General features: G+C 41.9%; 2 protein-coding genes across 9 annotated transcripts in view; both read right to left on the minus strand.

Annotated features, from left to right (window-relative positions):
* iglon5 (IgLON family member 5) overlaps positions 1-13865 on the minus strand; it is a 258665-nt gene that overhangs the window by 130218 nt on the left and 114582 nt on the right. The window lies entirely within an intron of this gene.
* Positions 809-13865, minus strand: part of LOC119262345 (CD276 antigen homolog) — a 20152-nt gene continuing 7095 nt past the window's right edge. Inside the window, exons 1-10 of one of the 8 annotated variants that reach the window (XR_005129555.1) lie at positions 10416-10579; positions 9692-10006; positions 8426-8518; positions 7270-7346; positions 6465-6678; positions 5866-5949; positions 5291-5355; positions 1886-2200; positions 1085-1183; positions 809-1000 (exon numbers count right to left, since the gene is read on the minus strand). Coding sequence is in view for 4 of the 8 variants with exons in the window: in XM_037533798.1 (XP_037389695.1) it covers positions 2186-2200; positions 5291-5355; positions 5866-5949; positions 8426-8518; positions 9692-10006; positions 10416-10464 (621 nt within the window). In the remaining 4 variants the exon portion in view is untranslated. The other 7 variants (XR_005129556.1, XR_005129558.1, XM_037533798.1 and 4 more) reach the window with 7 other exon arrangements.

Below are 13865 nucleotides of genomic sequence, written 5' to 3' on the forward strand. Positions count from 1 at the left end.
GTGCTGTACATACACCTATGTATAAATCTGACCTTATATGTCCAAAAGTTTGTAGACACCTGCACAACATTACATCTAGAATTGAGTTCATAAATATGGAGTTTGTTCCCTCTTTGCTGAAGTAACAGTGCGCTCTTCTGGGAAGGCTTACATGTTGGGACATTGCTGTGAGGATCTGATTGCATTCAGTCAAAAGTGTATTAGTACAGTTGGATCACAGACACCACTTTAACTCATCCCAAAGGTACTGGATGGCACTACATCACTCCCGAGAGTGCAGTTCCAGTGGTCGACAGCACAAACAGAGGAGGATTTATACATCTCTAGCGGATGCTTGGTACACGGTACCATCAGAAGTGAATTCCAGTCATGTGATACACAGAAAAACACTGCAAACTGACCAAAGGCACTTTCCTTAATGGTGTTATATAGTAAATTATAATGGTCCCAGTCAATTTGTATAAAGTTATATTTTCACACAAATTTCAAACCGAACTAGTGACATGAAGTGTGACAACAACTTCACTGAAGTTGCACACCAAAAAAAACAGCTGTCACGCTGTTTCCACTAGGCTGTGAGTCCTCCACAACAACCAAATCATAAACTAGCTAGTGAGACAGTGCATTCTTATGTCCTTGTGCTATTAGAAAAATTTCCACACCTTGTAGAAGCCAACACTGCTGAAGCTGAGAAGTGTTAATGGCCTTTTCATTCCAGTCTTATTCTTTTTATTTTCAGTGTAGGGTGCATGTATGATATATATAAATATATAGTCATTTATGAATATAATGACAAAGTGATGGTTAACAGTACAACTTAAACAGATAACAGTTTCAAAACAGAGAGGAAGTAAAATGAGAAAATGTAAACATTTGCACTTGTTATTTTAAGATGTTTTAGCTGCCAGGTTGGGAACTCATGCCAGTGTTGCAGAACTGCCCTACTCCAGACTGACCACTCCATCTCCATCAGCAGTGCTGTAGTGACCCCTGGCAGGATCTGATAGAGATTAATAAAATACCTGATTAATAAACACACATATGAAAGTGTTTGATTGTTACAGCTTGATTGTGTAGTTTGTACCTTTGGTCGTGGTTATCAGGTAGACCACAGCTACAATAATGTGGAGAACGATCACAGTGATAACAGCGAAGGGAATGTAGGGTAGAGACTTTGGACATTCTGCAACAAGAAATGATTAAATAACCACAGTGTGTGTATATTTACATATTCCAATCAAGAAATGTGATCTCCCTGTAGAACAAGGCTCAGGTGTTCAGTTTGGTCAATACCTTCATCATTACATACATCATGCAGGAAATGAGTGAGTTTTACTCAGAGCTGTGTTTATGATTACTCTTTTAAAAAGATGCTGGGATTGGACTGGTTAGTGAGTTGACCACTGCAGTATGTTTAGGCTGGACCTCAGAGAAGGGGTTTATAGTGAGTGTAGAATCAGGACTGAAGGAAACAGCTCAGAGTAAATACACCACACATGTTAAATCTACTTCTTGTAATTTATCAGAACAAAAATTCATACTGAGATTCATATATATATATATATGTATAAATGATCTGACTTTTTTATACACAGACCTTAAAATGGTACATTATTAATGTTATATTAATAAATCAAATAAAGCAATATTACAGAATCTTGAATATTTTTTCTACATTTTATGCATCATAACTTTTCTTTGTTTTAGTTTTTAAAGCTCTTAAATTTTATTTCCAGGTTTAAATGAAATACCATCTCAGATTTCCAATGTGATCTCAGACTTTTGGTGCAGTGCCGGCTGCAGTGCTTTAAACTCAGAGCTTGTTCTCTATACTGTCATTTTTAATAAGATTTGAAATAAAATATAAACCGAGACACTGTTTTACCTTTTAAAGTGAGTCTGATGATTATGAAAGAATCCCTAACATCACACCAGTAAATGCCTCCGTCCTCTTCAGTCAGGTGTGATATGAGTAGAGAGAGATTTCCTGGAGAGTGACCATTAAACAGCTGAACTCTGTCTCTGTACTGACCACTCCCACTGGATATCTCTTCCCGTCTGTCTGTTTTTGTGTTGTCTTTGTTCCATCTGAATCCCTCAGGTGTGGTCTGTAGGTCAGTGCAGTAGCAGGGCAGCAGTACTGACCCTCCTGTGTGAGCTGTGATATCCAGTACTTGTTCTCTGTTCACCAAATTACAGCCTGCAGAAACACATCAGTCAGATCAGATGAATTATCTACTCTTTTTAAATACTTTTATTTTATATACATGTTTTTTAATGAAAATCAAAAAACAAGTCTTTTGTAGTAGCTATAATTGTACTAAATACATTGTGCTGCTGGGGGGAGGGGCTGAGCTAAGCTGACTGTAAACTGGACGAGGCCTCAGAGACACAAACACTAGCGAAAGCAACCCAGATTGTGTTAGTTACACATATGTGACACTGTTCAATTGCTTGTTAAAACAAACAGCTAATCAGCCAATCACATGGCCACAACTCAGTGCATTTAAGCATGTAGAGGTGGTCAGGACAATTTGCTGAAGTGCAGACCGAGCATCAGAACGGGGAAGAAAGGGGATTTAAGTGACTTTGAACGTGGCGTGGTTGTTGGTGCCAGACGGGCTGGTCTGAGTATTTCAGAAACTGCTGATCTACTGGGATTTTCACACACAACCATCTCTAGGGTTTACAGAGAACGGTCCGAAAAAGAGGAAATATCCAGTGAGCGGTCAATTGTGTGGACGAAAATGCCTTCTTGATGTGAGAGGTCAGAGGAGAATGGACAGACTGGTTCCAGATGATAGAAAGGCAACAGGAACTCAAATAACCAACCAGAATCTCTGAGGAACGTTTCCAACACCTTGTTGAAAGTGTGCAAAGAAGAATTAAGGCAGTTCTGAAGGGAAAAGGGGGTCCAACATTTTACTAGCAAGATGTACCTTATAAAGTGGCCGGTGAGTGTATATTTGAAGATTTCCATATTTCAGTCCTTTCTAGAGTGCTTCAGACTGTCACTCCTTTTCTTTCTGTCTATATACATGCATCAGCATCCTTTTTTCTCTACCATACCAACAAGAGACACTGTTTAGACTCCTCCCTGAATAAACAACAGCTTACCATGATCAGGAGAGGAGCACCAAAAAAAATGTTTCAGGGAAACACAGCAACTCTGCATCTGCTACACGTAAGATAGTCTGGGATGGTCCAACTGTCATTCACGCAGTTCACGCACATTTACATTGCTTCCACACACAGGGATGGGACTAAATTTTCTCCCACGATCACAATTGTAGCATTTTGGGGTCAACAAGTCTCCAAAACTACAGTTAGATGACCTCATGCCAATAAACTATTTGGCGTGCCAGAAGAAATTCTTTTCTTTTATCTAAACACAGACAAAAGTGCCTTGATACTACGGGGAGCTTGAGTGGAAATGGGCCCTAATGTCAGAATGGACAAAAATAGAGCTTTTGACAACAGACTTGCAGGTAAGGACAAAAAAATATGTATATACTGAAATACCTGTGTTAAGTATGGAGTAGAATATGTGATGTTTTAGGGCTGATTTTCTTTCAAAGGCCCTGAGAACCTTCTTTGCATATATGGTATCACAGACTCATGAAATACCAGGAGATTTTATTTTTTTAAAAAAAGTCTCAGATTACTTGATTGGCGTTCTCCAATCTCATTAACTGTTTTAAGAGAGACTGTTGGCAAACAAAGGTTGTAGAAAATACCAAGTGCAGGCACGCCGGTAATAATGACAGACATGATTTTGTTAAAAAAATGCATAAACATTACATTACAAAATGCATAAACATAAACATTCTTTTGTTAGAAAATTAGATGTCACTCCTGTTTTCAGAGTGAGATTGAAAAAATAACCAACTTAGGCATCAAACAAAAGGTTAGTGATTAGTCTTTTTCATGTTTTTTAATTTTTAATTTTATTTATTTATATTACTTTTTGGTAGCATTAAAATTAAAATGAGTGTTGTTCAGACAATCACATATATGGGATGCAGCAGTTTACACACTAAGCAACAAAACTGCTTTCAGGAAAGCACAACACAGGGTTGTAAAAGTTCAGAGATAGCACTTTAAAGGTGATCAACACAACACATGCCGCAACTCAAGTCAAGCCTGGTTCATGACATTTGGCCCAAATTTGGCCCACAGAACATGTGCCCCAACCCAATTCAAGCCTAGGCTCATGACATTTAGCCCATTTCTGGCCCACACAACACATGCTGCAACCCAAGTCTAGCCTGGCTTGTGCCATTTGGCCCACATATGGCCCACACAACACATGTTGCAACCCAAGTAAAGCCCGCCTCATAACATTTGGCCCATGTCTGGCATACACAACACATGTCGTAACCCAAGTCAAGCCTAGGCTCATGACATTTAGCCCATTTCTGGCCCACACAACATGTGCTGCAACCCAAGTCTAGCCTGGCTCGTGCCATTTGGCCCCTATTTGGCCCACACAACTCATGTCACAACCCAAGTAAAGCCCGCCTCATAACATTTGGCCCATGTCTGGCATACACAACACATGTCGTAACCCAAGTCAAGCCTGGCTCTTGACATTTGGCCCATGTCTCACGGCTACAGTGTAGCATCACAAAGGTGAACTGATCAGGCAGCCTTATTGCTGTGATTTGACTCAAGTGCCTGATCTGTAGCTTCACTGTATCATAGCTCATGCTGCTGTCTGTCCCAGGAGGCCTCACAACTGTTGTGTAGCATAGCTCCAGTATCAAGCTAGACAGCATTGTAGCTGTGGTTTAGCACAGCTCAAGTGGCCAGCCCAAACAAATCATAGCTGCAGGGTAGCATAGCTCAGGCACTCAGGAAGCCTTGTGGCCTGGACAGAGCCCATGTAGAAAACTCCTGCTCAGGCTAGTGTGCCTCGTAGCTGTGGCCATTTGGTGGTAAACCTTAGCCAGCATGGAAACATACTTAGCCAACATGCAAGTGACGGCTCGGGCATCTTATAGAATCTATTCTCAAAATGTACAACACAGTATGAGACTTTTGTGTCTAATAAACTGGCAACTCAGTGTAACATTGCACCTGAGTGTGTATATTTCTATCTTATAGCAATCCTGCTGAAATGGATATGTAGACAGGATATGAAGGGTTATGTTGAGACATGATGGAACATGACTAGAAGTGATTAAATATGATGGAATATGACTAGAAGTGATGAAATGTGACAGGATATGATGGAATGGAATGACATAGGAAGAGATGTGATGAGACATGATGGGATATGTGAACTCACCTGTGTTTTCTGCTCTATCTTTGTACTTCTTTCCTCTCGGCTCTCAGTCTGTCCTCGTCTCTGTCCTACAGAATGAACCCAGACAGAGTGAGACACAGATACTGCATACTGTCTAATGCTGTTTTACTTGGTCATGCAGGCTCAGTTGAGTCATTGGACCATGGTATGGGCTTCATTACCCAGGAGACATCATTCAACACCAGAGTTCTAATGTGCAAACCTGATTTGATTTAATATTTAGTTACTCTAGTATTTAGGCTTTAGGCTTTAGCTCAGTTCCATTGTAAAGTATTGCTACTGTGTTCCACTGTGCACACCGAGCATCCTTTCTTGTCTCTTCTTGCCTTTCTTCTCTAGTACTTTTTGGACTCACGGCCACCTCTTTGCCTCCTCATGCATTGTCAGCTGTTTTTGATCTTGGTCTGCTTTTGTTTTTTGATTTTGGATTGTTTTTAAACTATAACTATATTACTGTGCTTAATTTCAATCCACAAGCACCTGAAATGTTTTCATAGCCTGATACATATTTCAAAAAGTATGTAATAGACTGTGTGTGTGTGTGTGTGTGTATACACCTCTGCATCTCCAATAGATGAGTCCCCCGAGTCCCAACAGAAGAAGTAGAACAGGAATGAAGATGGAGAAGTGGATGGAATAACCTGGGTCAAAAAAGATATTAGAAAGTTTGCATATTGGCACAGATGTGTGAAAGAGGGAGAGGAGTAGAATACAGCAATTTCACACAATGAATCAGATTTTTACCTTCACAGTGTTTCTTGTGTACCTCTGTGTGCAGAGTAGCTTAACTGAATAGTTAGACAGGTTGTGATTATTTTGTAGAACTTTCAGTGCACATAAAAAATCATAACAAAACCATAACACTAGCATAGATGCACTAATGAGCTAAGACATTATGACCAACTGCCTAATATGCATTTACATTTATGGCATTTGGCTGACGCTCTTACCCAGAGCGACTTACAATTTGATCATTTTACACAGGCAGGCCAAGGCGGTGTTAGGAGTCATGCCCAAGGACTCTTATTGGTATAGTGTAAGGGGTTTGCCCAGGTGAGGATTGAACCCCAGTCTACAGCATAGAAGGCAGAGGTGTTAACCACTACACTATCCCAACCACTATCCCAACCACCATATGCCAAAAAAGAGCTCCAACCTGCAGATATATGGACTCCACAAAGCCTATGAAGATGCTGTGTGGTATCTGGCACTGAGATGTTTGCAGCACATCCTTTAAATCCTTTAGGTTGAAAGGTGGAGCTGTAGTGGATTGGATTTCCAGCACATCCCATACGTGGCCTACTGTGATCACTAGTGGGAACAGCCCCTATATGCTAAAGGGGTCCCAAGTTCTACTCTGGAACAGTATTCTACCACAGCAAAAACCCAATCACTCCTCAATAAGGCACACAGAACACGGTATGAGGCTGATACACTGGACAACTTTATTTAACAATTAACACAATAAAAAAGTAGTAAAAATAATAGTAAGACTAATAATTCAAGGAACAATAAAAAAATAGCCATTTATATGTAAGACAGTTAACACCTCTTAACTATAAACTATAACAGACCCTGATACCGTAAGTAAGGCCCCAACCCACTACCAACACAAATACACTACCAAAAAAAAAATATAATCAAATAAACAAACAAAAAAAAAAATACACACAATGAAGTGCAGGATTAACAGGATGCTGTTAATTCAAAACAGCCTTAAGCACAACCGGCTAGGGCACCTATAGTCTCACGAATTGGTCTAGAACTAAACCTAAGCACATAAGGGGAAACCACTAAAAGGAAGAAAATGATGAGAAAAAATAAGAAGGACAAAAACAGTGAGCATCATCATCACCAGTAGTACGGCTCAATCTGAAATATAGGTAAAACATACAATCAGCTCATTAACCATACGGACTGGGCCCAAAGTCTGAAACTAAATACGCTCAATAGGCTTGAACCTGTTGAAATGGCAGCACTAGTCGCGCTCAATGCCTGGTGTCTCCTTGTCTCACCACACACAAATACTCTGAATGCTCTGTAAACATGAAGGCAGCATATGTGTCAAGGTTTAACCAAATATTACCACAAAAACGTGTTCCTAGATCACCAACTCTAAAAATAAAAACAGTCCTTATTATTTGAGCTAAAACTTGGAAAAACAACTCCTCTCTCTACTATTACTACCTATATGCCACGCACCCATTAGATTACAGAGCATCAACGCTGTTAGCCCCCAACACCTCCTTACAAATGAAAAAATAGTAAACCTGCACACCACTTTAAGCATCCTAGGAATGTCGTAACTGAGATTTGGTTGTCAAAATACAAGTCTCCTAAAAACAAGACCTTTCAGCCCTGCCGGCTACACATAGATGCTTAATCAAACGCAGATCTGGGGAACTTCAGACAGGGCAACATCTTGAACTCGTCAAATTCATCAAACCATTTTCAAGCAATATGGTCGGTGTGGCAGGACACATTATCCTGCTGAAGGAGGCCCTGCCATTGGGAAACTCTACTGTCACAAAGGTGGCATGAGTCAAATTGTTGTCCACATGAGTGCCTGGACCCAGGGTCTCCTAGCGGAACACTGGCAATTTCCTCCACCAGCTCATTTCTTTCCAACAGTTCAAGTCTTATTGTTTTGGAGATGTCCCAGTCGTCTGGCCATAAACATTAGGCCCTTATCAAATTTGTTAAGTATTCATGGCTCATTTCTCCCACATCCAACACATAGAATATATAGACCAGCTGTTCACTTACAATCTAATATATTCAAGACCTTGACATGCACAGTTGTTACAAGATAACCAACAATATTTGGTTCATCTGTGAAAGTTCATAATGTTTTGGCTAACAAGCTAACAAGACATAGTCATATGCAAATCTTAGAACACCCTTGATCAACTGATACGTATCTGCAGACAGTACAGTAACATATTGAAAAGAAAGAAAATATTAAATACAAAATCTGTCAGAACTTTTGCTCAGGTCACATTTCATGTTCATTTCCTCAAAATAAGAAGTGAACGTGCAGAATTTAAAACACTCCATACAAAAAATAAGAAAGCAGTCAATTGTTCGGTTCAGCTGCAGTCAGTTTGCTGTACTTACCATCAGGGTTTTGAGAGGAATGTGTGGTTGAAGTGGCTGGTCTGGTCTGCACACTGACCACTGCCCTAGTTGGTGTAGTTGTAGGTGGACCCTCTGTAGAGAGAGAAGAATTTGATAGTCAGTGAAGGAGCAGAACATCAGCAGGCAGTTCACTGTAGTATTTCAGCGCTGTGTGTTTTGGTGAGTATATTAATAATAAAAAATGGCTAAAAAAGTATTCACAGTAAAGATGAACTACAGTCTGTAATTAGAACTACAAAGAGCTTCTAGATGGTAAGTGGAGCTGATCCAGTGGAAAAGAGAGTAAAAACAAGAGGTGGATTTAATGTTATGACTGATCTGTAGTATAAGTAAGTATTTATATAAAAATATAAGCCCCTCTCAGACACACACCTCAAGTATTTGTAAATGTAAATGAACCACCCAGCTGAAGGAATAATAATATGATTAATATCCAAGTTTGGAAAATTTTATTTTAAGGATTCCTGAGCGCATTATTATTTTAAAATAATATATAATTTTCTGCATTTATTAATATTAATAATATAATTCATTATAGTGATTTTCAATAATTATCTGCAAATATAACACTCAATAATACCATGTGATAAATCATATATATCATCTCTATGTGTTACATATAGTTTCTTAATGGTAACTTTACTGATTTCTCCAAAAGCATCAGAAGTGCATTCAACTGAAAAATAAATTGTTTGTTTATTATGTGTTTACTGGCTTTTGAATGTTTGAGAAATGGGAAATAATTAAACATTTACTGAAACACACACAAACGCACACAAACACCAAAACACAAGTGTGAGCTTTCAACCGAGGATTGAGAAAATACATAAAAATGAAATAATTTCAAAGTGAAAATGAGTGAACACATCCTCACACTTAAATATGACAAGTTCTGTGAATTTTAATTTAATATATAACATCTAACAAAAATGTAAAATATGCTGGAACCGTTGCACAGAGAAAGTTTCCCCCAAGAAGTTAAACTTAGCAAATAGCCAGTAACTGTGCATTAAAATGTGCAGACGTGTGTTCTGTAGAGGACGTGTCAATTATTTTCACTTTAAAAAATCAATGATGCATGTCGTTTGACCAGGGTGCACAAACTTTTACACACGACTGGAGGTGAGCAGTGATGAGGGGGGCAGTGCTTAGAAAACTCATAGAGTCGGTTCTCTATACTGTTACATTCATTAATATTAATGAAGTTTTGAAATGCAGTTAGAATATAAACTGAGAGTGTTTTACCTTTTAAAGTCAGTCTGATCATTAAATGAGCATCTTTAACGGCACAGAAGTAAACTCCTCCATCCTCTTCAGTCAGGAGTGATATGAGTAGAGAGAGATTTCCTGGAGAGTGACCATTAAACAGCTGAACTCTGTCTCTGTACTGACCACTCTCACTGGATATGTTTTCCCGTCTGCCTGTTTTTGTGTTGTCTTTGTTCCATCTGAATTCCTCAGGTGTGGTCTGTAGGTCTGGGCAGTAGCAGGGCAGCAGTACTGACCCTCCTCTATGAGCTGTGATATCCAGCAGTTGTTCTCTGTTCACCAGATTACATCCTGCAGAAACACATCAGTCAGATGTGATTAATTATCTACTCTTTGCTGTACTTTTATTTTACACACACAAAAAAACATTTTTATAACCAAAGAAAAGAAAATAGAACAGATAAAATGAAAAGTAAACATTTCAGAATGAATGGACCAGCAGATGCTGTCGAAAAAGAAATGGAAAGAATCTCATTACACTGACTAACATTAAAAGTGGAGAATATTTTTGCCTTCTGCCATAAAGTTACTATTTTGATGATGCTTCTTTTTCACAGCAACATGCATGTGCATTGATGTAATATAATGCTGTATTTGAGCGTGTCACGTCTCATGGTCATGATAATTGTAGTTTTTTTGGCACATAAATGAAACTTTGTATGACATCAGTAACTCAGAAACAAGATAAAAAGTCACTCACCTTCAGAGACATGAAGCCCAATGAAGAGAAGATAGAAAGTCAGCAACATCCTCACTAGTAAAACAACACTGAGTTCACAGCACACTGACCGCTCCACACCCAGCACTACACTAGCCCTGTATACCACACTGAGTCCACAGCACACTGACCGCTCCACACCCAGCACTACACTAGCCCTGTATACCACACTGAGTCCACAGCACACTGACCGCTCCACACCCAGCACTACTCTAGCCCTGTATACCACACTGAGTCCACAGCACACTGACCGCTCCACACACAGCACTACACTAGCCCTGTAAACCACACTGAGTACACAGCACACTGACCGCTCCACACCCAGCACTACTCTAGCCCTGTATACCACACTGAGTACACAGCACACTGACCGCTCCACACACAGCACTACACTAGCCCTGTATACCACACTGAGTACACAGCACACTGACCGCTCCACACCCAGCACTACACTAGCCCTGTATACCACACTGAGAACACAGCACACTGACCGCTCCACACCCAGCACTACACTAGCCCTGTATACCACACTGAGTCCACAGCACACTGACCGCTCCACACCCAGCACTACACTAGCCCTGTATACCACACTGAGTACACAGCACACTGACCGCTCCACACCCAGCACTACACTAGCCCTGTATACCACACTGAGTCCACAGCACACTGACCGCTCCACACCCAGCACTACACTAGCCCTGTATACCACACTGAGTCCACAGCACACTGACCGCTCCACACCCAGCACTACACTAGCCCTGTATACCACACTGAGTCCACAGCACACTGACCGCTCCACACCCAGCACTACTCTAGCCCTGTATACCACACTGAGTCCACAGCACACTGACCGCTCCACACACAGCACTACACTAGCCCTGTATACCACACTGAGTCCACAGCACACTGACCGCTCCACACCCAGCACTACTCTAGCCCTGTATACCACACTGACTCCACAGCACACTGACCGCTCCACACACAGCACTACACTAGCCCTGTATACCACACTGAGTACACAGCACACTGACCGCTCCACACCCAGCACTACTCTAGCCCTGTATACCACACTGAGTACACAGCACACTGACCGCTCCACACACAGCACTACACTAGCCCTGTATACCACACTGAGTACACAGCACACTGACCGCTCCACACCCAGCACTACACTAGCCCTGTATACCACACTGAGAACACAGCACACTGACCGCTCCACACCCAGCACTACACTAGCCCTGTATACCACACTGAGTCCACAGCACACTGACCGCTCCACACCCAGCACTACACTAGCCCTGTATACCACACTGAGTACACAGCACACTGACCGCTCCACACCCAGCACTACTCTAGCCCTGTATACCACACTGAGTACACAGCACACTGACCGCTCCACACACAGCACTACACTAGCCCTGTATACCACACTGAGTACACAGCACACTGACCGCTCCACACCCAGCACTACACTAGCCCTGTATACCACACTGAGAACACAGCACACTGACCGCTCCACACCCAGCACTACACTAGCCCTGTATACCACACTGAGTCCACAGCACACTGACCGCTCCACACCCAGCACTACACTAGCCCTGTATACCACACTGAGTACACAGCACACTGACCGCTCCACACCCAGCACTACACTAGCCCTGTATACCACACTGAGTCCACAGCACACTGACCGCTCCACACCCAGCACTACACTAGCCCTGTATACCACACTGAGTCCACAGCACACTGACCGCTCCACACCCAGCACTACACTAGCCCTGTATACCACACTGAGTCCACAGCACACTGACCGCTCCACACCCAGCACTACTCTAGCCCTGTATACCACACTGAGTCCACAGCACACTGACCGCTCCACACACAGCACTACACTAGCCCTGTATACCACACTGAGTCCACAGCACACTGACCGCTCCACACCCAGCACTACTCTAGCCCTGTATACCACACTGAGTCCACAGCACACTGACCGCTCCACACACAGCACTACACTAGCCCTGTATACCACACTGAGTACACAGCACACTGACCGCTCCACACCCAGCACTACTCTAGCCCTGTATACCACACTGAGTACACAGCACACTGACCGCTCCACACACAGCACTACACTAGCCCTGTATACCACACTGAGTACACAGCACACTGACCGCTCCACACCCAGCACTACACTAGCCCTGTATACCACACTGAGAACACAGCACACTGACCGCTCCACACCCAGCACTACACTAGCCCTGTATACCACACTGAGTCCACAGCACACTGACCGCTCCACACCCAGCACTACACTAGCCCTGTATACCACACTGAGTACACAGCTCTCTCAGCAGCTCTTCACTGGAGTCTAACCCACTCTAATGTCCGTGCAGCTCACAGGAGCTGTGTTTAAATCTGCTAGACCGGAACTCTTCTGACTTTTATAGATTGTATCAGCAGCTTCTTCAGAACCACAAACCACACAGGGTGACGTGGTGGTCTCTGAGCCGTGAGAACACTGACCGTTTCCTCTTTTGTGGTGCAGCATTTCACAGTTCACACAAGTGGACATGAGAAACAGACAAATAATGAGAAGTCATACGCTGCAGTTTTCTCCACTCCATCTTTCTGCCACATTGGTCTCATTTGATGTCTTAGCTTATTTGCTTACGTGGTTGAGTACATTGAACTGTCACTGACCACTTTTTCCTTCATAGTCTCCGTCCTGCAGGTATTTCATAAAACCAAATCCAAATATGTTCACCTGGTAGCTCCTCTGCTTTCATCAAGTTCCCTAAATGCAAGCTTACTGTTCCTTAAGTTCCCTAAGCTCACACTTCATGATACACATGGCTCAGTTAGCTTTTATACCTGCTTTGGAATTTTGAAGTGCATTTTATATATTTATATATATGTATAAACTTTTTGTATAGGTATGTTGCCATTTCTCAGCAATGTGTTACTAATTTGTACTCATAATTTATAATCTTGTGTCTCAAAGCTGTGTTTAAGCAGTTCTTACATTTTGATGGTTAAACGTGTGAGAACTAAAACCACATTAAGCTCATGTGCTTTTCTGCATCTTGTTCTTTTTTTATCTGTTATCTCTCCTCTGTGGTCTGATTGGTTGTTCTCTCTGGCCCTTTTATGATAATGAGATGTGATCTCATGGCCATGCATCATCTGTGTGGTCTACATCTCTAAGGGGAAGTAGCTATAATAGTATTACGTGTGGTTGCCACAGAGTTGGGGGGGGGGGGGTTGAGGGGGGGGGGTGCTGGGCTACACTGGCTGGAAACCTGAAAAAGCCTCACAGACACAAACACAAGCGTGAGTGACCCAGAGTGCGTTATTTACACATACGTGACACATGAAATAAACGTCTCTTTGAAGTTTCACTTATTTCAGTCTTCTTTAGAGCGCTTCTCACTG

This window comes from Pygocentrus nattereri, chromosome 24, assembly GCF_015220715.1.
Source record: "Pygocentrus nattereri isolate fPygNat1 chromosome 24, fPygNat1.pri, whole genome shotgun sequence".
Classification (NCBI taxonomy): domain Eukaryota; kingdom Metazoa; phylum Chordata; class Actinopteri; order Characiformes; family Serrasalmidae; genus Pygocentrus; species Pygocentrus nattereri.